The sequence below is a fragment of the Dermacentor albipictus genome, chromosome 2, assembly GCF_038994185.2.
Source record: "Dermacentor albipictus isolate Rhodes 1998 colony chromosome 2, USDA_Dalb.pri_finalv2, whole genome shotgun sequence".
Classification (NCBI taxonomy): Eukaryota; Metazoa; Arthropoda; class Arachnida; order Ixodida; family Ixodidae; genus Dermacentor; species Dermacentor albipictus.
Window position 1 is genome coordinate 197,802,501 of NC_091822.1, and position 21,040 is coordinate 197,823,540.

The 21,040-nt window shown below is 44.2% G+C and overlaps 2 protein-coding genes across 2 annotated transcripts in view; both read right to left on the minus strand.

Moving 5' to 3' along the window:
* Positions 1-2,582: 2,582 nt before the first annotated feature.
* LOC135898458 (uncharacterized) lies at positions 2,583-9,263 on the minus strand. Its single transcript, XM_065427379.2, has 3 exons — positions 8,012-9,263; positions 2,640-2,822; positions 2,583-2,590 (listed from the first exon to the last, which is right to left on the minus strand). The coding sequence occupies exons 1-3, from the start codon at positions 8,664-8,666 to the stop codon at positions 2,583-2,585; spliced, it is 846 nt and encodes a 281-aa protein (XP_065283451.2). The 5' UTR covers positions 8,667-9,263.
* The window catches only part of LOC139056465 (uncharacterized), a 125,957-nt gene continuing 111,005 nt past the window's right edge, over positions 6,089-21,040 (minus strand). The window contains exons 2-3 of the mRNA XM_070534713.1: positions 7,091-8,279; positions 6,089-6,093 (exon numbers count right to left, since the gene is read on the minus strand). Coding sequence (XP_070390814.1) covers positions 6,089-6,093; positions 7,091-7,739 — 654 coding nt within the window. The 5' untranslated portion in view covers positions 7,740-8,279. The remainder of the gene's footprint in view (positions 6,094-7,090; positions 8,280-21,040) is intronic.

A 21,040-nucleotide genomic window follows, 5' to 3' on the forward strand; every position in this document is an offset into this window, starting at 1 on the left:
AATTAATCTGCAGGAAACTAAAGTAATGTTTAACAGTCTCGGAAGAGAACAGCAATTTACAATAGGCAGTGAGGCACTGGAAGTCGTAAGGGAATACAGCTACTTAGGGCAGGTAGTGACGGCGGATCCGGATCATGAGACGGAAATAATCAGAAGAATAAGAATGGGCTGGGGTGCGTTTGGCAGGCATTCTCAGATCATCAACAGCAGGTTGCCATTATCCCTCAAGAGAAAAGTATATAATAGCTGTCTTACCAGTACTCACCTACGGGGCAGAAACCTGCAGGCTTACAAAAAGGGTGCTACTCAAATTGAGAACGACGCAACGAGCTATGGAAAGAAGAATGATGGGTGTAACATTAAGGGATAAGAAAAGAGCAGATTGGGTGAGGGAACAAACGCGAGTTAATGACATCTTAGTTGAAATCAAGAAAAAGAAATGGGCATGGGCAGGACACGTTATGAGGAGGGAAGATAACCGATGGTCACTAAGGGCTACGGACTGGATTCCAAGGGAAGGGAAGCGTATAAGGGGGCGGCAGAAAGTAAGGTGGGCGGATGAGATTAAGAAGTTTGTAGGGATGACATGGCCACAATTAGTACATGACCAGGGTTGTTGGAGAAGTATGGGAGAGGCCTTTGTCCTGCAGTGGGCGTAACCAGGCTGATGATGATGATGATGGCTAGAACATTGGGCCGTTTGCTAGAAGGATTCAATCCCACCAACAGTCACACACTTCTTTATAGCCTTATGGATGTATTTCACCCACTTTGGAGGTGGGTTGTGTGTGTACGATTGTGTCACAGTGTGCATGAAATCACAAGTTTGTGGGGAGGTACAAGTTATAGGAAGGTCACTTTGATAAATGAGTATGTGCAAGATTACACATGCATAGAAATGTCACAATCATCACAACCTATTGCATACTTAGACAGTTAGCAGTGCTATGTTTTAGTCTAGCTTTTTTTAATTTGCTTAAGCTCAATGGCTGGAGAAACATTAGCACATGCGAAGAATCCTCAAAACAGAATTCTGTGACACTCTGCACATGACCTATGGGGTTAGGCACGGGGGCAAGGGGGTGGGTCAAGTGCATAGTTTCACCGCAGCATGGTAGGATGTTTAGTGGGGCAGTCAACGAATAAATTTCTGCGCTACGTGTATGTTAAGTGTGCTCTACCAACTCTGAAATGCCAAGGAAAGAAGTGTGTAGTAACTTTCACATGATTATTTACATTTCTTTCTTGGTGCAGAGAAAAGGCACTTCAAGCCATACGGGTTCACTTTATGGTGGAAGCCTTAGAGTACCTAGAACACCTACACGTGACCTGAAGTATCCAAACAACAGGGTGATATGAATTTCAATGTGGCAAAGCATGCTGTGTAAGTCTTAGTTTTTATTGGTTAGCTTAGCCTGCAGCGAAATAATAAAAAGCCATAAATTTCCAGTCGCTTAATCACGAAATGCTTGAGTTGTGCATGTTTGCGTGTTTTCTCCACACCACATTTTTTTTGTAGCTTTTCCTCTAGATGTTTAATACAAATGAGCTTTCACTTTGCTACTTATATAATTGAAAATTGTTGCATGCTCAACAGTGTTATAGTGTAGTGGAAGTCAGTATGTGAACAAAGAATGGGAAGGTTTATTTAGGTGAGTGCTCTACACCAAGTTATACCAATTGTGAACTTGAAATTATTTTTATCCCTCAGATATGTCACCTTTTCACACCCATTTCATGTAGTGAAGCAGGTTACCTTTACATAGCTCTTTTAATCAGCGCAGATTTCTCTGCTACATTAAAGTAACATTTAGATGGGCTACACTGTCGTACACCATAAAAATGTGCTGTATTCTTTCACTCAAACAAACTAAGAATAACTTTGAATTAATATTGAGGCTGTTTTCAGGTAACATTCAAAATGCCCTTTTCTAGACGTTCACTGAACATCCATGTAATATGCACATGTCTTGCAGCGAAATGTCTATGGGATACCCAGAAAATGTCCTAGAAAAAAAAAAAATGTACGCATAGTGCACGCAAAAATGTAATTTGGATGACTGAATTGTGTTACTATTTAGAGTATGCTCAGATTAGGTACAGGGGCCCAATACTTGATCACCCATGCAACAGTGAAAGACAATCGAACAGTAAATGTGTGTTGTGCTTTTCGAGTTTATTGCAAAACAGTGTAATCTGGACTTGAGTGTTGGGTTGTCATAGAGTGCTGCCCTTTAGCATGAATTTTTTAAACGCTGTCTCTGTTCATTTGTGTTCATAACCAATAAAAATTGTAGACAAAGCTATACCTTGCCTCAATTTTGACAGTGACAAGCACTTGATCAAGGAGCAGTATTTAAAAAGACTTGCCTAGGAATTAATTGGCACATACTTAACGTAGTTAGTGCAAAAAGAAACTTGTGTGTAAGCTAGTTTGTTCTTCAACATGGAACCCAAGTTTTGCTGCATAGCTGATCCAAAATACTACTAAATAAATGCGAAGGCACTCAAGATGGTGCACAATCATCTTCTGTGTTTCATATTAACTATGCAGTGCAAGTTGGTTTCATAGCAGGTGAGTGTTATGCATCTGCAAGAAAAAAGTTATAGCTTATATGCTGCACTGGCCTGTTACATACACAATGCCAGCTTTGCAAGAAAATAAATATGTATAATCAATCTTTTATTGGCAGAACCATTACAGCAAAATATACAAGTCTGATTTTCCGCCTTAGACAATAGTGTAATATTTAGATAGAGGTACAGACGCTCCTGATGACTTGATGGTAGTGTGAATGCATGCAGCTGGTACGTCAGTGGACCTGTACAAGAGGGAAAAAAACGCAGGTGAAGTACAAAGGATTAAAAAGAATCTGCAACTTGCACTCTCAGATGAACATGTCACTGTGACAACCTGAGTGCTGCTGTTGAGGATTTTCTTAGCCTGTTGGTCCGCGGGCACAAGTGCCTGTCTTGCATGAAGCTGCTTAGCGCAGCTTCCTGACAAGAGTTTTCTCTATCCGCCACCCGAGAACGCGCTCTGTAGCGGTCAGGCTCCGCCGAGAGACTTGCGGCAACGGGAAGGTAATGGGGCAATGTCAGTACAGATTTCGGTTGCTAAAGCAGTACCAGACCGATGGCAAGCAAATTTTGTAACACAGTTGAATATCCAAAATACTTGCTACTACTTAGCAGATTGATCAGGTTTTCAAATTGAATAATACAAAGTGAACCTGCCCACATTAAAGCTTCAACCACAAGAAACACATTCCTGACGGATTGTTGACGCCAGCTGCCATCGTCAAGAACGATGAGATGCTGGGGTTGATGCTCTAGATGCTGAATTGTGCCCACATCAAATCAAATAGCCGGCCAAAAATATGTTGTAAACTTGTTCCTTGTGGTTGGGCCTAAGCAATCCCGATGCCGCAGGTAACCATAAAGCAGTTGCACAGCTGCTAATGGATCTAAGTTAATGCATTGATAATGAACAAATAAACCTCTTAACAGCATCGAAGTATACAGGCATATTGCTAATGGGGCTCTGGAACAACAAAAGTTTCACATCACCGGTTTGTGTCAGTGTTTACTGGTAGCTTGTAGATACACTGAAACCCGATAATAACAAACTGGCCTATGCACTAAAAATAGGTTCATTATATCAGGTAATTCTTTAAATCCAAATGCGCCTATAACGAAAGGAAACAAACTTTTGTATTGTGTTTGTCCTATATGAATTTGTTGTCCTCAGTGGAAAAATTAAGTCAGAGTTACCTGCATTTTTGTAAACAAAACCATGCATAGTAGACAGCAATCTTTAGCCTTAAACAGTTTGCCAGTCACTCAAAATAGAGACTCAATAGGAGCTTGCTTGAAGTACACTGCTGGTATGTTTCCAAGTATTCTAACATTTAGGCACTATTTAAAAAAAAAGTTCGAAAAAAAAAGGCTTCTGTTACAAGTGAGTGTTTTGCATGAGTATCAGTCAGGAAGTTTTGTGTGTACAATATACAGGATAATTCACTTTATGCTGGTTTGTTATAGTCAGGTTTGGCTAAAGCCGTACAAAGAGAAAAATGCTACGTACTACAAGTGTGGATTTTTTCCTTGGCACTAGCCAAACATGAGTTAGAGCACACAATTATTTTTTTATCCATATCATCTGGTAAAAGGCGAAGGCATTCCCTGTGAAAGGTTTTTGAACAGTATGCACAAGAAATGTCCAGTACTTTTCTGCCATACAGCGGTTGCCTGCATACACAATGCAACTCATAAATACAATCTTTTGGCCGCACACGAGTAGTGGGGGAGCTTGTGAGTGGAAAATCTTCCATGTTGCCTTTTTGAATGCATTTCAGCAAATGTCTGCGCAGCATACTCTGATTAAGGTTTAAATTTTCTGGTCTCCTATCTGATGCTAAATAATACATATTTGCAATTGCAAACAAGCCACAGTCAAGCGTGTTGCACTGGTTTTGTGCCCCTTTAGTGCAAATGGTCAGCGTTGGTGACTGCAATTTTAGCATGTGACAGATTTGCCTGACGGCATCAGAAGGAGTACCTTGGTCAATTGAGTCATATACAAAGACTGTGTTTTTATCAGCCTCAACATTGGTTACCGTAAGCCAGTGATCGGGATTTCGGACATGCAAGATTTGAATAAAAAGGCTTTCTACTTTAGTAAATAGTAAACGATGGCCAAGTAGCACATCTTGAAAGCCATCCCAGTAAGGAAACTTTTGATGAATCAAGTATTGTGCTACGTTAATCACGCTGTCTGATATTGAGGTGCCCTGTACTAAGGCATTTAAATCGGCATCTGAAAGAGAGTAGCGTTTGCAGACATTTAACATGTCTGCTGTCACCATTGCAAGGCTTACCATTTGCTTTTGCGATGGCAAAAACTTACGCTTAACAGCTTTGACTTTCTTTGGCCGTCCTCTTCTTGCTTTTACCAAAGGTACAACAAGTTTTGTACTATTCGAATGCCTGCAACTGCTTGTAGCAGTCGATAGGGGTAATGGAGCTGGTGTACCTTGTAAGCTAACTGTAATTTGATTACTAGGAAAGGTGGTTAAGTTTCTGAAGAATGCCTCGCATGATGCAAGTTTTTCCATTAGCTCCTTCTCACCACAATTAGATAATACATTAGCCACAGTCTTGGACATTTCACAAAGCCTCTTGTAGGTGTAAGAATACTTTTCTTGAGCAGTGTCGAGCTTCACAGATGGCAGCAGCTGAATGCTGCTTGTCACCACTGGTGTGGCACTTGAGACCATGCAGCTGTCACTCAGGAAATGATCCTTACACCACCTGTCCGGTATGCATGCTTTGTCAAAAAGGTCTTGCTGGGCAAAATGGCGAGCTGCTATAATGTGTGCACAAGGCAAACTGTACTGATTATAAAAAGCACACATGCAACGCGTCAGGCATAATGAAACACTGTGCTCAGAACTTGCTGAAGCCACTACATAAGAATTAGCAGTGGAAGTAACCAAATAACCTACTTCTTTAAACTGTTTATACTGCTCAAGTACTTTACTTGTGGCCTCAGAAGTGCAATTACGGGCCAAGTCTAGTTGAAATGGCTCACTGACATCATTTACATTTAAGTTCAGCTTCATTTCCTTAAACTTGGAAAATTTTAGAGATAAGAAATCCTTCTCAATATAACTTACTAATGCTTCTATGGCTTGAACCAAATGCATGCTTGAAGTGAGATAACTTTTAATCTTTTGATTGTGACACTCAATGCGATTATTCGTGTTATTACCAAATGTAGGAAGTTTCTGCCGATATGCATGTACCCACATTTCTTTACAGGAGTGCCAGTTCTGCATGTAATAAGAAATAAAATCTTTAGGCGCCATAGCTTCGAGCTCAGCAAGCCTGTCTAAGTAGTCCTGCACAGTGAAGGAATAAACAATTTTTTTTAACAGAGGGAGTAACTGATCACGCTGCAGTCTAGCTTTCTCATTGACTTTTTGCTGAAAGCATTGCAGCACATGCCATGTACACAACAAAATTTCAGAATTAGGAAGAATCTTAGTCAAAATGCGTAGCTCGTTCATGTCTTTATCTATCATGACTACTCTGCAAGCAGATACAATGAACGGGTTAAACTCTGCAAACTTGGCAAACATAGCCTGCACAATTTCAGTCGTTTCATTCCGCAAAAAGGCATAACACACAGGTCTCCCGCGGCCTCCACCATCTTCAACCAATATAGAGTACAAGATATAGCCTTCAATGTTTACTTTATATGTTCCATCAATAAATAAAATCTCTGGGTACTTTTCCAAAATCTCACGCATGTGCGTTGTCTGAAGTAGCACAAATTGCAGGTTATTACTTTGATTCTTTTCATAGTGAATGACCCAGTTTGGATTATTTGCTAACAAGGTGTCTATTTTTTCCAAGACCATTTCTCCGTGAGCCTGCTCATTGCGAATAGGAATAGAAAACCTTTGCTTGTAATTGTTAACATCTTTTGTAGTTAATTTCTTGCCCGTTTTCTGTTCGACCAAACTTTTAAAATACTTTGGGCCAATATTACATTTGGCAAAATCAAAGAATTCTACCTTCTCTGCATCGTTTAGAAGCCTGCTTTGAGGATACAAGTCATAATACTTCGTGGCGTGATTATGCTTAGCTTGCAGCTTGGTTATTTTGTAGTGAAGAGTAGGTGATTTGCACAGGCTTACTGAAACTGCCATTTCACAACTAGTACCATTGTATGCTTGCTTGGGTCGCTTTCCTGTGCCTCTTGGTTTTATAGCACGACCATGAACACAGCTATATGAAATCCTAATATACTCAAACTCTTTAGATTCTGTTGCAAATGGACTTCTATGAGACCTACTTATTGTGACTATGTGCTTGCCCTCCCTGCACCATTCATCAAAGCTTTGCCTAAAAGAAATAAAATTATCAAATGTTGCATTTAAATAAACTTTGCTGCCTCCACCATGCAATAAAGTGACAGTGTTAGGAACTCTGGTTGTGTTAGCACCAGCTCCTTCACAAACAGCCTGGGCATCAGAGCTGGCAGGCCTGCAGCTGAATGTCAAAGCAGCCTCACAACACCTACGTCGCGTGGGAGCAATGCACGCAGCTTTGTCAAGGTCACCAGCCTCTGTGCCAGGATTGCTCGTCATCTGCCCTCCATCTTGCATTGTTTCTGACCTACAGCATTTGCAGACAATGACCTCATTTGGAACACCATTTATGACAGGTCTGCACTCAGCCATAGCAACTACCAAGCAGTCTTTATTCTGCCTGCTAGCCACATGCTGCACCTTGCCAAAACTATCACAAATGGCGTCATGAGGGGCACTGGCTTGTCCTTCAAGCTTGCTACCAGAGACAGCAGAAGGAGCAGACTCAGACTTTATACTGTCAATGCATGTCTGTTTCTGGCTTACAACTGCTTTCAAAGGTGAAGCGAACTTCAAGAACTTGGCAGCTGTCACAGCAAGAACTTTGCCTTTCCTGTCTGCAGCCAGGTCACAGCTCCATTCTTGCTTGTGCAGTGCTGCAGCCTTCCGCCTCCTCCTCGATACTACCACTTTCCACTCCCCGTCGCCACATTGGGGGACAGCCTCTGGCACAGCTGCTTCTTGAGCACTGGCCTCTCCGTCCCCCACAGGTGAGCACACAACAGGAGCACTCTCATGCTTTTGTGTGGCTCTCCTAGTTTTCCAGACACAAGTGGTGCTTGCACCTCGACCAGGGATCATTGGCTCAGCAGACCTCCCCTCGGCTTTTCCCCTACTTGGTACACTTGTGCCATGGAAAGTGGGGGAAGGCAGGCTGTCCCAGGTGAACCAAGCCTTGCTTCCCTTGCAACGGACACGGACACCGCCAACAAGTGAAAATCCAGCACCTTGAAGGGTTCTGGTAGGCTGGTTGGTGCCGTGCCTCTGCAAGGGAGCAGTGCTGGCTTTCCAGACAGGAGCTGGTGCTGTGGAAGGTCCACTTGCTGCATGCGAAGAAATTAAAGTATGCAAACCAAGCGGGGGAAAGTCAGCCTCGGAGATGGCAGGGATGCTGTCCTGCCGAGTCCAACTGGTCCATGAAGAAGGTTCCTGGGTCTCCTTGTAGGACTGCTGGATGTGGCTTCTCTCCAGATGGATGGACAGGGTGCAGGCCCCCTGGTACAGGAAGTCTGCCAGCACCTTGTTACCAAAGCGGCTCGGGTGGACACCATCTCTGCTCAGGCAACTGGGCCAGTTGTCCACGAGACCACCCAGGAATGTGTAGCCACACTCGTGGCAGTACTGCATCAGGGCACTGTTAATCTTTTCGTAGTTACCATTCAGGTCATGCAACCATGAAGACTGAGCTTCCCATGAGCTGTACTGATTCTGCCCCCGAGGAAGAATGGCAGAAAAAGCTACATGCACCATGGGATTTCTCTCAATGATCCCCTGAGCGAGCTGGCGATACTTGTCCATGCACACGCTGACACTGTCAACAGTGTTGTTAGTGCCAACGTGCACAATGACAACATCAAAACCAGCTAGCTTGTCAGCAATCATTGACAGCAAATGCTCAATCCTTACTCCTCTATGCGCGGCAACACTGACTGACAAACTACGACGCGATGGGAAATACTGGTCCGCGTATTTCACCATCGAGTCACCGGCAACCAAAACACGTGTCATGTTGCAAGCAGTGCAATCTAAAATGACACCTAGAAGAAAAAAAAGACTGCGAGAAAATAAATCTGAGCTTTTTCACAAACGAAAGGAGGCTACCTTCTAGTCGGCACTATATATACGTTGAATCCGGGAAATCCGCGCTAGGGTTGAACAAAGCAAGCGGTCGCGAACAAGGACAGCAAGATCGGCAAATACGCGACTAACACAATCAAATCTGAGCTTTTTCACAAACGAAAGGAGGCTACCTTCTAGTCAGCACTATATATACGTTGAATCCGGGAAATCCGCGCTAGGGTTCAACAAAGCAAGCGGTCGCGAACAAGAACAGCAAGATCGGCAAATACGCGACTAACACAATCAAAATACCATCAAAATACTTATTAGAATAGATATAAATAACGCTAGCAAATATAAAATAACCCTGCAAAGCAGCTTTCGCGCATATAAAAGGATGATGTCAGAGGCTTGCGTGATTGCAGCAGAACCAGGCCTTAGGTCCAGCACCAGCGGCAGCAGAAAAGCACGACCCGCAAGCGCGGCTGACGGGATGCGTACTGAATGTCACGTGCGAACAAATAATCAAACCGCGCGCCCTCGAAAAAACGGAAATACGCGTGCATGTGACGTTGACATTTCGTGACGTCACTTCCGTGCGTTGCAGGAGTCGATACTGTGTGGGGTCGTCTGGGGAGCACCGCGTTGCAGCAGTCTTTGCCATAGAATAAAGACTACATAGCAGCGGTATGGCAGCGGCGCACAACACAGAACACGCAACAGACCCTGAGAGTGAAATTTCAAGTGAAATAAATTTTAGGCTGAAGTTTCATAATCGCATTTTGTATATAAAATAAACGCACTGAGGTAATTTTACACCAATGTCATGGACACTATGCTATAATTCTCAAGCGCAAAAGACGAAACCGAAACCAAATTCAGTTGTTGCTTTTTACGCGCCAAATTTGATGCATCGCAAATGGCTTGAGACACGGACGGACGCACGGAAAAGCTTTAATGAGAAAAGAACCTGCGAGGTTCCCAGCCCGGGCTCAGACAACCAGATTATTATGTGCGGTGATGCATGGCGTTTACACCGCTGCCCGGGTACCCTGGATTGCCCATGGTTTGTCGTGTAGTTCCGAGCTAGTCCGAGCGCTTAGCCATCGCTCACCGAGAAGGTCCAGTTTTATGTTGTCCTCTACATATATTGATCTGATCTCTGTGCATTTCCATAATATGTGTGCCATGTCTGCGTGTTCGTGCTTGCAGAGCTTGCAGCTCGCATCTGGGAATTGTCTTCAATTTACTCTGTTTGAATGTGCTGGGTTTCAGAACTTTCTAGTTTGCAACATTCTCCAATCTGTTTCTTGAGACCTGTCGAGTTGTTCGTGGGGTTGTGGGTATGCTTCTCTTTGTTTCGTATAGTATGTCAGTATGTCGTGGTACGTGACCAGTCTGTCCCTGTCGTCTTGTATCGCTACTTCGTCGTCGTCACCTCCTCCGTGTTCTCCATCGCTTACGCCGCAGTCCTCCCCCCTTTCCCGGAGGTTTCGGGGTGTTGGGCCGTCACTGTCCGAGCCGCGGTGGGTTGGTTAGTTCTCGCGCGGCTCGGTGGGCCTTCTCGTTGAGGTTGTGAGGGGCATTCGTGGATACTTCTCCCATATGCGCCGGGATCCATTTGAGGTATTTGGGTGTGATTTTGCCGTTCTTGAAGTCTTCTGCTCTGCGGTTCCGGATTTTGGCTGCCTCGGTGGAAACCCAGCTCTTTTTTGAAGTTCCTGATGGCCGTCTTGGAGTCGCTGATTATTGTACTGTCTTGTCTCCAACCGTTGATTACAGCCAATGCGATTGCCGTTTCTTCCGCTACTTCCGACGATCTCGACCTTACGGAGCCCGCAGTGACGGTCTTTCGTGCCTACGACTGCCATTGCGAAGAGGGAGGTACCCTCGGGGCTGCCGGGCGGCGTCTACGAAGAGCACCCCCTGCCGCGCGCCGTGGTTTTTTAGAATCGTTTTCGTGCGGCATTTTCTTCTCTCGACATTGTGCCCTGGGTGCATGTTCTTCGGGATATTTTCCGTGTTTATTGCGGCTCGGACGTCTGGGTCAATCTGCGTCTTGGGCTCGTTTATTCCGGGGTAGTTTATGCCGACCTTTTCCATGATTTCTCTGCCCGCCTTGGTTACGGATAGTCTTTCGAGTTGCGCTATCCTCTGTGCTTTCGCGATTTCCTCCAGCGTGTTATGTACCCCGATATGTAGTAACCTTTCGTTTCTTGTGTATTGGGGGAGACCCAGTGCCGTTCTGTACGCTTTTCTAATGGGTGCGTCGGTCTTGTCTTGCTCAGCCTTGTTCCAGTGGACGAACGCCGTCACGTACGCGACGTGGCGGATCGCGAAGGCCTGCACGAGCCGTACGACTTTCTTCCTTTGATGCCCCTCCTGTTGTTGGAGACCCTCTGTGCTGTTGAACGGTCGCCGTGACATTCTTTTCCAGGCGCATTATATTTTCCGCGTTTGTCAGCGCCTTCTATAACCGCCGATGCTTGAATAGAAAAAGTGCGTGGATTTGAAAGCGTAAGGGTATTTTCATGTGTATGAGTGAGTTCAGGTCCAAATTTTGCAGTCCTCAACCTACTATTGGCATAAATTCCTCGACAAATGAAGAGCTATCAGCAGCAGTACCGAGGTGTTTCCTGAGAAGCACACGGTAGCGCGCACTTGGTTTGCATAAAGGTTAGGCCTTTAGAAAAAAGCACAGATTTATTAAAAGAGCAATGAATCGGGCTAGCTACAGTGACTGTTCATAGTTTCTTCTTGCGCATGACAAGTGCTGTGTACTTAATCCGTTGTCGTCGTCTTTGTTCCCGTCCTCGTCATTAAGTACACAGTGAAGGAAGAAACTACAAATAGATTTATTAACTAAAACTCGCTGCTGGGCTAGCTGGTATATCATTCGAGCTTAATAATGGCACGGGAAATATATAACATGGACATGAAAGGGATATTGACGTGATACTTTCGACCAATCATAATTTTTTTTCGTTAAATTAAGGTTGAAATAGTGGAAAATATCATGTCAGTACCCCTTGAAACATGCACAGGACAGGCGCCAACTTCCAATTGATTTATTCCAAAAAGATTCCCTCCCTCTTTTGCCCAGTAGGACACAGGCCATCTCTTAAATAAAGATTTGTTCAATCAATCAATTCCAGAAAGCGTACGTCGAAGTGTACTTCAGGCGCACGCGTATTCGCACACATACAAACATCAACCATGTGCATGCACATCTTTTGTACAGGCTCATCTAAACACTTCTGCTCATAACTGAAGAGGGAGAATGACGGAACGTTGACGCATTGCGCTCCCGTTTCCTTTATATGGAAAGCCCCAATTAACTCTCGGGCAACTTGTTCGCGGCTTTTCCCTCTTTGGCAATGAGCAGAAGGCTTTAACGCAACAGCGTTAAGGGCCTCGTGCCGCAGAAAATCCGGTGTCGGCGGAGTTGTCTGTGAGCAAAAAATTTCCGTAGATATTTAGGTATATGTATATGCCACGCCTTGTTATGTGACATGCGGTATATGCGGGTAATTTTGCCACACCATTCTATCACTAAAGTTGTTCATATCTTGCTTTACATTTTTGACAAAGTTATTCCTCGGAATTTTGAGAATGACAGTCCGCAAACAAATGTCATGAAACAAAACACCGAGAGCGCATGGCTTTTATGTGAAATCTTCTCAGACTTAAATATTAAAAGTGCGAAACAATAACAGAAACGTGAACAAGATGTTTCTTTCTTTATTTTTTTTGGGGGGGGGGGGGAGGGGGGTTGCTGCGCACTGCCCCAGGGTTCTGCCTGTGCCAGAAAGCTCGCCTTCGTGCATAGCGTTGGTCGCCAGCGCTTCGCCGTAAACATTACGGTTACATAAGCTGCAGTTGCCGGGAAGCGTGAGAAGCAGTCAGGGATCTTTGAACGCTATCGGGCGCTTAAGCATCCGCCAAATTTTTTTAGATACGGCTGTATAAACGATATGGACCTCGCATGGTTGTTGTTTGTGTGTGTATGAAGTTTACTTCGGCGTACGCTTTCAGGAATAAATCAGTTGGCAGTTAGCGCCTGCATTGTCCGTCATGTCCCCGTTATACATATATATTTAGACCGGTGACAACAAAATCAATATGGTCACACTTATCGTGACCAAACACATCATCACAAGCATTAGGATACGCGTAATATATATATATATATATATATATATATATATATATATATATATATATATATATATATATAATATTGGAAGAACGCTAACATAATCCTAATACATAAGAAAAGGGGCGCCAAAGACTTGAAAAACTATAGACCGATCAGCTTACTGTCCGTTGCCTACAAAGTATTTACTAAGGTAATCACAAATAGAATCAGGAACACCTTAGACTTCCGTCAACCAAAGGACCAGGCAGGATTCCGTAAAGGCTACTCAACAATAGACCATATTCACACTATCAATCAGGTGATAGAGAAATGTGCGGAATATAACCAACCCTTATATATAGCTTTCATTGATTACGAAAAAGCGTTTGATTCAGTCGAAACCTCAGCAGTCATGGAGGCATTACGGAATCAGGGTGTAGACGAGCCATATGTAAAAATACTGAAAAATATCTATAACGGCTCCACAGCCACCATAGTCCTCCATAAAAAAAGCAACAAAATCCTAATAAAGAAAGGCGTCAGACAGGGAGATACGATCTCTCCAATGCTATTCACAGCGTGTTTACAGGAGGTATTCAGAGACCTGGAGTGGGAAGAATTGGGGATAACAGTTAACGGAGAATACCTTAGCAACTTGCGATTCGCTAATGATATTGCCTTGCTTAGTAACTCAGGAGACCAATTGCAATGCATGTTCACTGACCTGAAGAGGCAAAGCAGAAGGGTGGGTCTGAAAATTAACCTGCAGAAAACTAAAGTAATGTTTAACAGTCTCGGAAGAGAACAGCAGTTTACGGTAGGTAGCGAGGCACTGGAAGTGGTGAGGGAATACATCTACTTAGGGCAGGTAGTGACCACGGATCCGGATCATGAGACTGAAATAACCAGAAGAACAAGAATGGGCTGGGGTGCGTTTGGCAGGCATTCTCAAATCATGAACAGCAGTTTGCCACTATCCCTCAAGAGAGAAGTGTATAACAGCTGTGTCTTACCAGTACTTACGTATGGGGCAGAAATCTGGAGGCTTACGAAAAGGGTTCTGCTTAAATTGAGGACGACACAACGAGTTATGGAAAGAAGAATGGTGGTTGTAACGTTAAGGGATAAGAAAAGAGGAGATCAGGTGAGGGAACAAACGCGGGTTAATGACAACTTAGTTGAAATCAAGAAAAAGAAATGGGCATGGGCAGGACATGTAATGAGGAGGGAAGATAACCGATGGTCATTAAGGGTTGCGGACTGGATTCCAAGGGAAGGGAAGCGTAGCAGGGGGCCGCAGAAAGTTAGGTGGGCGGATGACAGTAAGAAGTTTGCAGGGACAATAAGGGCACAATTAGTACACGACCGGAGTAGTTGGAGAAGTATGGGAGAGGCCTTTGCCCTGCAGTGGACGCAACCAGGCTGCTGCTGAAGATATATATATATATATATATATATATATATATATATATATATATATATATATATATATATATCATAAGAAGTCAACAAACACTGCCACCAAGGACAACATAGGGTAAATTACTTGTGCTTAATAAATGAAATAAAGAAACCGTAAATTAATGGAAATTAAAGTGGATGAAAAAACAACTTGCCGCAGGTGGGAACCGAACCCACAACCTTCGCATTTCGCGTGCGATGCTCTACCGATTGAGCTACCACGGCGCCGTTTCCCCATCCACTTTCTTGGGCATATATATATATATATATATATATATATATATATATATATATATATATATATATATATATATATATATATATATATTGGGTGAGCCACATTTATGCAGGCTTCAGTATATTTTATTTATTCATATTGCCCATGCAGCGCATAAGTGGCAATACAGTGGGGGGTACATACGTATAACCAATATGGAAGGAGGACAAAAGAAATGAGCATAGCATATAGTTAAGAGCGCAGTATCAGTTCTCAATGCAAAACAAGCGAGAAGTGCACATTCAAAGCGCCAGTAATATATGCACAACGGCTGATGGTATACGATTCCAGAGTCCCGAATCGTTTGGGGGGAAAAATGAATTTCTGAGCAGTTCAGTTCGGCTCTTGTATTCGCGTACCTTGCGTGCATGGCCCAAACGGCTGGATGCATAAGGAGGTCGTAGAATGCACCCATCGCGGTCTATGTCAGTTCTAGAATTATACATGTTGTGGAAGAACAATAGCCGTAATTTTTCCTCCTTTTTTGGAGCAGCTCCCACCCCAATGTCTGCTTTGCAGCAGCCATGCTAAGCTATCTGCGGTCATTATTTGAAACACATCGGGCTCCAAAATTTTGCACTTTCTCAATTTTATCCTCATCAATGTTTTTCCAGACTGTACAACCATATTCTAGGTTAGACCTTACATATGTTTTACATAACAGATCACGATGTCTCGGAAAGAGCTTGGCGTTTTGTCGCAAGAAACCCAACATTTCGCACGCTTTTCCGGTGATGTGGTCAATGTGACAGTGCCAAGATATGGACCATGTAAGATATATTACTAAATACTTGAATTCTAGAACGCTGCCCAAGCAAGATTCATTGATGTAGAATGAATGAATGAAACCACGTTTATTCCACATTAAAATGCGCCGAAGACGCTGCGGTGGAAAGAGGAGGGGTGTTATTGGAAAAGGGGAAGGGCAAGGCATGCCTCCGTTTTATTAATGAACGTGCCGGAGGCATCTAAGTGGGGGCCGCATGACGCTTGTGGCTGTCGCGGAGCCGATCGCCGACGGGTAGTGTGCTGCAGGGTCCTGAAGGAACAGCAGCAGTGCTCGCCAGAGCTCGATGGCATGGTCCGGAGACGTGGTATCCGGGCAAGCCCAAGTCCGGAGAGAAGAATGCCAGGGTCCCCGCTGTATGGTGGCCAGGTCACGAAGCCTTGGTGGGATGTAGAGGGGGCACTCCCAACAAAGGTGGTTTAGATCAGCACGACATGTGCACGTGGAACAGAACCCACTTATGGGTAGTGGTGTGCCACCCCTGTGGAAACGGTTCAGCAAGTGAGGAGTAAGGAGGGTGCCTGTCTGAATTCTCCGAAGCAAGACTGACTCTCGCTGTGTGAATACCTTCGGGGGAAGCAACGGTATAGAGAGTGGATTGCCCACTGCTGTGAGGTAGGCGACACGTCGTTGTTTGGTCGCATGCTTGTCTGCCATTTTGTCTGCTACCTCAGGTGTCGTAGCTAGGAGAGGATAAGTAGTACCGGAGGCTCTGGCTAGCGCGGTAGAGAGATGAGCGCGCGCCAGACTAGCCTTCTCGTTTCCGGGGATACCGCGGTGCGCAGGGACCCAGTGGATGGTAACATCGTGACCGCATTCGCGGAGCAGGCGTGCCTGATGCCGGATCTTCTGCAGTACGAGATCTGTGTAAATAACATTAGCACATGCCCGATGGGCAGCCTGGGAGTCTGTGTACACATGATGGTGAACAGAATAAGTTTGAGACGAAGTTACGAGGGACCACTCCAAATAATGTACGATGGCCAGACTCGATTAAATTCTTCGAGAAGAGCGTGCTTGTGCTCAAGGGGCAGATTGCTTAGATGAGCCACGCCCACCTCATCGACCCCTGGAGCACTACGTACGTTAGCACGCTGCAAGGCATGCTCCAGCTCGATCATGGTGAAGGGGCTGTTAAGTGGTTCATTATGTTCAGAATGTACGTCCTTCTGGTATGTGGTGTCTGTGATTGATGTAGTAGGTCTTGCCGTGTACCGTTTTTTTTTTCTTGTGAAATGCACGTGAACCGTTTTCTGCGTGTTTTGTTGCATGTTCCATTTCTTGCACCGTGTATATATTCTATCTAAATCATTTTGCAAACTTTTAGCATAATCTGAACAGGCTATTTCACGGTACATAACACAAACCTCAGCGAATAATCTCATTGATGACAGAACATTTGTAGATACATCATTCATAAAAATTAAAAATAACAAACGGCCTAGTACCGACCCCTGAGGTACACCAGAGGTTACATCAATGACATCCGATGTCGATTCATCACTACTTATTGTGATCGCAGTGTAAGATACTCCTTTATCCAAGCGATTACTTGGGGATTAATGTTACAACAATGCAGCTTGTAAACTAATAAATCATGATCCACAACGTCAAAGGCTTTTTTGAAGTGGATAAACACAGAATCTACACAATTACCTCGATCCGGCACTTCACACACATCGTGAACAAATTCAGTTAATTGCGTCACACAGTATACACCATGCCTAAAACCACGTTGTTTTGGGGTCAATCAGCGAATTAGTGTTAATGTGCTTCATAATGCTAGTGTATAAAATGTGTTCCAGGGTTTTACATGATATGCTTGTTTGTAATAACGTGTCTATAATTGCATACGTGTTGCGGGGGCCCCGATTTATGAACGGGCACAACACAGGCCTGTTTCCATTCATTTGGAAGGCAGCCTGTGAGCAGGGATTTCGCATGCAGCCCTGTTAAATATGGATAAATGAACTGCGCGCACGACTTCAGGCGGCCGCATGACAATCCATCCGGGCCGGCTGCTTTGGAGGGTTCCAACCGTTTAAGCAGTGCTCTAATACCACTTTCGTCAATCACTATGTCTCCCATCTCTTAAATGTATTATTAATAACCTATCTCTGATGTAATATTATACATGCATGTACCATCTGTACGCCCACCTGCTATGATTTCGGAAAGAGACTGGCAGTATTGAAAATAAATAAATAAATAGTTTTAGGGTAAGGTACGTGGTAGCTCATGCGATACGTTTTAACAAAAAACTGAGGCAAAGAAGTTATAAAAGGAATTGGCTTTATTAAGGTTATCTTCTATTATTTCACCGTTTAGCTCAAGCGGTGGAATAGAGAACCCATCTTTCCCGTTACGTTTGACATATACTTCCAGAACTCCTACGAGTTGATTTGCAACCACGTGGTAAAAGACTAAAAAAAAAATGCGCTTTGATTCTCTCGTTTTCTTTTGTGATTCCTTGGTAATAGCGCGAAGCCTTTTTTTTTTCAATAATGAAGTGTTTTTTTTCCTGATCTTTGCATATATTTTTTGCCTTTTATTTACCAGAGAACATAATGTTGCATTGAACCAGGGCTTACTTTTAGAACGCCGGGCCGTCTGAACCCATGACGGTACATATCGGTCCCTTAGTTCCAATTTTTTGTTGTTGAAAAAAATACCCATAAATCGTTCACACTGGAAGTTTCTGAAAGCAAGTCAAACTCTGTTAGATATTCTTGTAGCGCAGAACCTATACATGTAACATTGGCTTGAGCGTAATTGTACATCTTTTGGTCGGTGTTGAATTTTTCTTTGACATAGGTTATGTTCATTTTACATTGTACCAATTGATGGTCGCTTAGACCGGTCCATACCGACATCGAGGTTACCCAATCGAGCCGATCGGGCCGTCAACTGAAGAATCATCTCAAATTACTGTAAAATAGTATATTTAGTGATATTATATTTTGTAAATTCGAGTTATATATATACCTACGGGCCATAGCCACTGCATCCAGCTATTGCAATGGAAGCTAGTTTTTAGACGACAGGCTGGACATGGGCATCGATTTATAGCTCCTAGCTGCAACACGAGCCCATGTTTCTCCTATCTCGCCTTCAGATCGGCAGCAATCTAAACGACACCTACAGCGCAAGGTTGCTTTCCGCTAGAACAAGTTTATATTCCCATTTATGTTAGATGTCGACACTGTATTCGCAATGCAAATGACTGAGAAATTGAGTTTATGCAGTTTGGCGGCGTACTTCAAAGAAATGATCGTCTCGACATCACAGTATTTTCATCACAAATCCTCTTTTTCTGCCGGATTTGGGGGACTGCTAGCAACCCTTAGTTCAAACGTCTCCCACATTTAGCGAAATATGCTCGGGAAGAGCAATAAGGAGATAACGGCTAGGTGGTTGACCGATTGTTGTTTTGTTGATTGATCGATTTTTCCTTTATTGTGCTAAATCCGTTCAGTATATTTCAATCTAGGGCTTAGCGGAGAGGAGGCGCAGAGGCAAACCTTCCTCGCCTGGCAATCGGAAATGAAAACACGTACACGCACACACAATATATTATAGCTCATAAGGTCGAGCCTTTTTCACGACACGACATACGTTCCTTGGCGGTACAGCCGAATGCAACTGCAATCGTAGATGTTGTTTTATGATAACTTGAATGCAAATTCGCTGGTTCGGTTCAAGCACAAGTATATTTTTTCTTACGTAAAAACCCCCACTTTGAAGGACTCATTAGTTGGATCGCAACCATGTTCAGGTGCATGTTCGCAACCATGTTCAGGCGCCGAACGCCAGCTATACCCCACACCCCACCAATCCCTTGACAGTTATCACCAAATATTATGGCGCCGCGCCTCCAGACCCGCACCCTTCCCTCCCCCTACTTACTCTCCCGCATCCACCCGGGAGCGTACACCCCCACCTGTGCTCAATGCGCTCACCCCCATGCTACCCTTATCCACGTCCTTCTTGAATGCCCCTCCCCTGCGGGACCCGGAGCTCCTGACCACCTGGGAGGAATGGGAGACCCTGCTGCGCTCGACGGACCCGGCTACGCAGAGGATCGTCATGGAACTCCATGAACTCACAAACGTGTAGTGCAGTGGGGTCGTGCGCGGACGCTGGGACCTACGTGCCCGAATCCCTTGGTCAAATAAAGTTGTTTCTCCCTCTCTCTGCAGCGCCGTGTGATTGGCGCTCATATGACGCCTGTAGTCCAAGCCGCTTCCCCATCCGCTAGTTCCTTGGGTTGAAGGCGACTTTGAAAAGAACGTCGTGAAGAAAATACCGCAGAAATTTCTGTGTGCGGGTTTTCATGCAAATGTACGCCCCTATATACAGTACGCTTCTCATTCTTTCTTTTTTTTTCTTTTTTGCAACAACATGAATCAGCCAAAAGGAACAGAAAATAAAGATAACATTTTATTCCATTAACATTATCATCAACAAAACCGAAAGGGAGAAAGAAAGAGAAATTCTGTGTTGACGTAAAGGCGGGAAGTGTATAGTCCGTATTGCAGAAGAGTGAACGATGACGTTAATACTTATTGTTATACCAGTTTCGCGGTAAGGCAAAGGTTACTGTCACCTGCTTCCATTCATACTAGAAAAAACTGCCGTCCGTTTCAAGCGAGTTATCTCCAGGCGTGGCGTATTTCGGACGCGGAGAGTTGGGAGAAATGTACGCCACTTTTCAAATCGAATCCTTAATTATTTCCACACCAAAATGTCGCGGGGACACAGCCAAAAAGCCTCAAATCGTCTTGACAAAGTACTGTACCCCGGAGTACAAGGCAGGTGTGGAAAGAAAACAGTAGTACAGTAGAGAACGTATAGAACGTTTTATAATGCTGGCGTGCAAGCGAAGCGCGCGCGCGTTCGGCGTATAGCTTACAGCCGTCCCCTCCCCCCACCACCTCCCCCCTTTTTCTTTTGATGATTTTCTGCTGGCACGTACTTGTGCCGTATTAGAGCAGAGTATTTGTTACGGGTGTGATGAGAGGTCTTTAGCTGCGTAAAGTGGTATTCGTTCGCGAATACCTTTTGCTGAGCCGTATGAAGCATGCTTGTGGAGTGCGGATACGACTCGGAACACAAAGAGATTGCGCAGCCTGGAATAGCTTGAGCACTGAATTTATTTATTCATGCAATACTGCTGCCCTTTGGCAGTCAAGGCTGCAGTGGTTACAAGTGAAACAATAAACTTGAAGGGGCTCTTAGTTATCCGAATGCGAAAGCATTGCGACCACCTCGCGATGCCTATGCTCTTTCAGTCGTCTTAATTTAACTTCACCTTAATTAACACCAAAGATGGTGCGTCGGACTCCCACCAAAGGTCGAAGGTTCGACTCCCAACAAAGGTTGTGGGTTCGAGTGCCTTAATGAACTCTACCTTAATTAACTGTGCCTTAATTAACACCAAATGTCGTCGGTTCCAGTGTCGTTAACCGTAGGTTAATTAAACCTGCCTTAATCAACTTCGCCTTAATTCACTCTGCCTTAATTAACATTCCTGAATTGACGTCATAAACTGCTTCGATTGGCTCACTTGACTTTTTGGACCACCGTGGTCACGCCAACACCGTATTTCCCGTCTCATGAGCAATAATGGCATAATAGAAAGAAAAACAGGACGCCGGCCA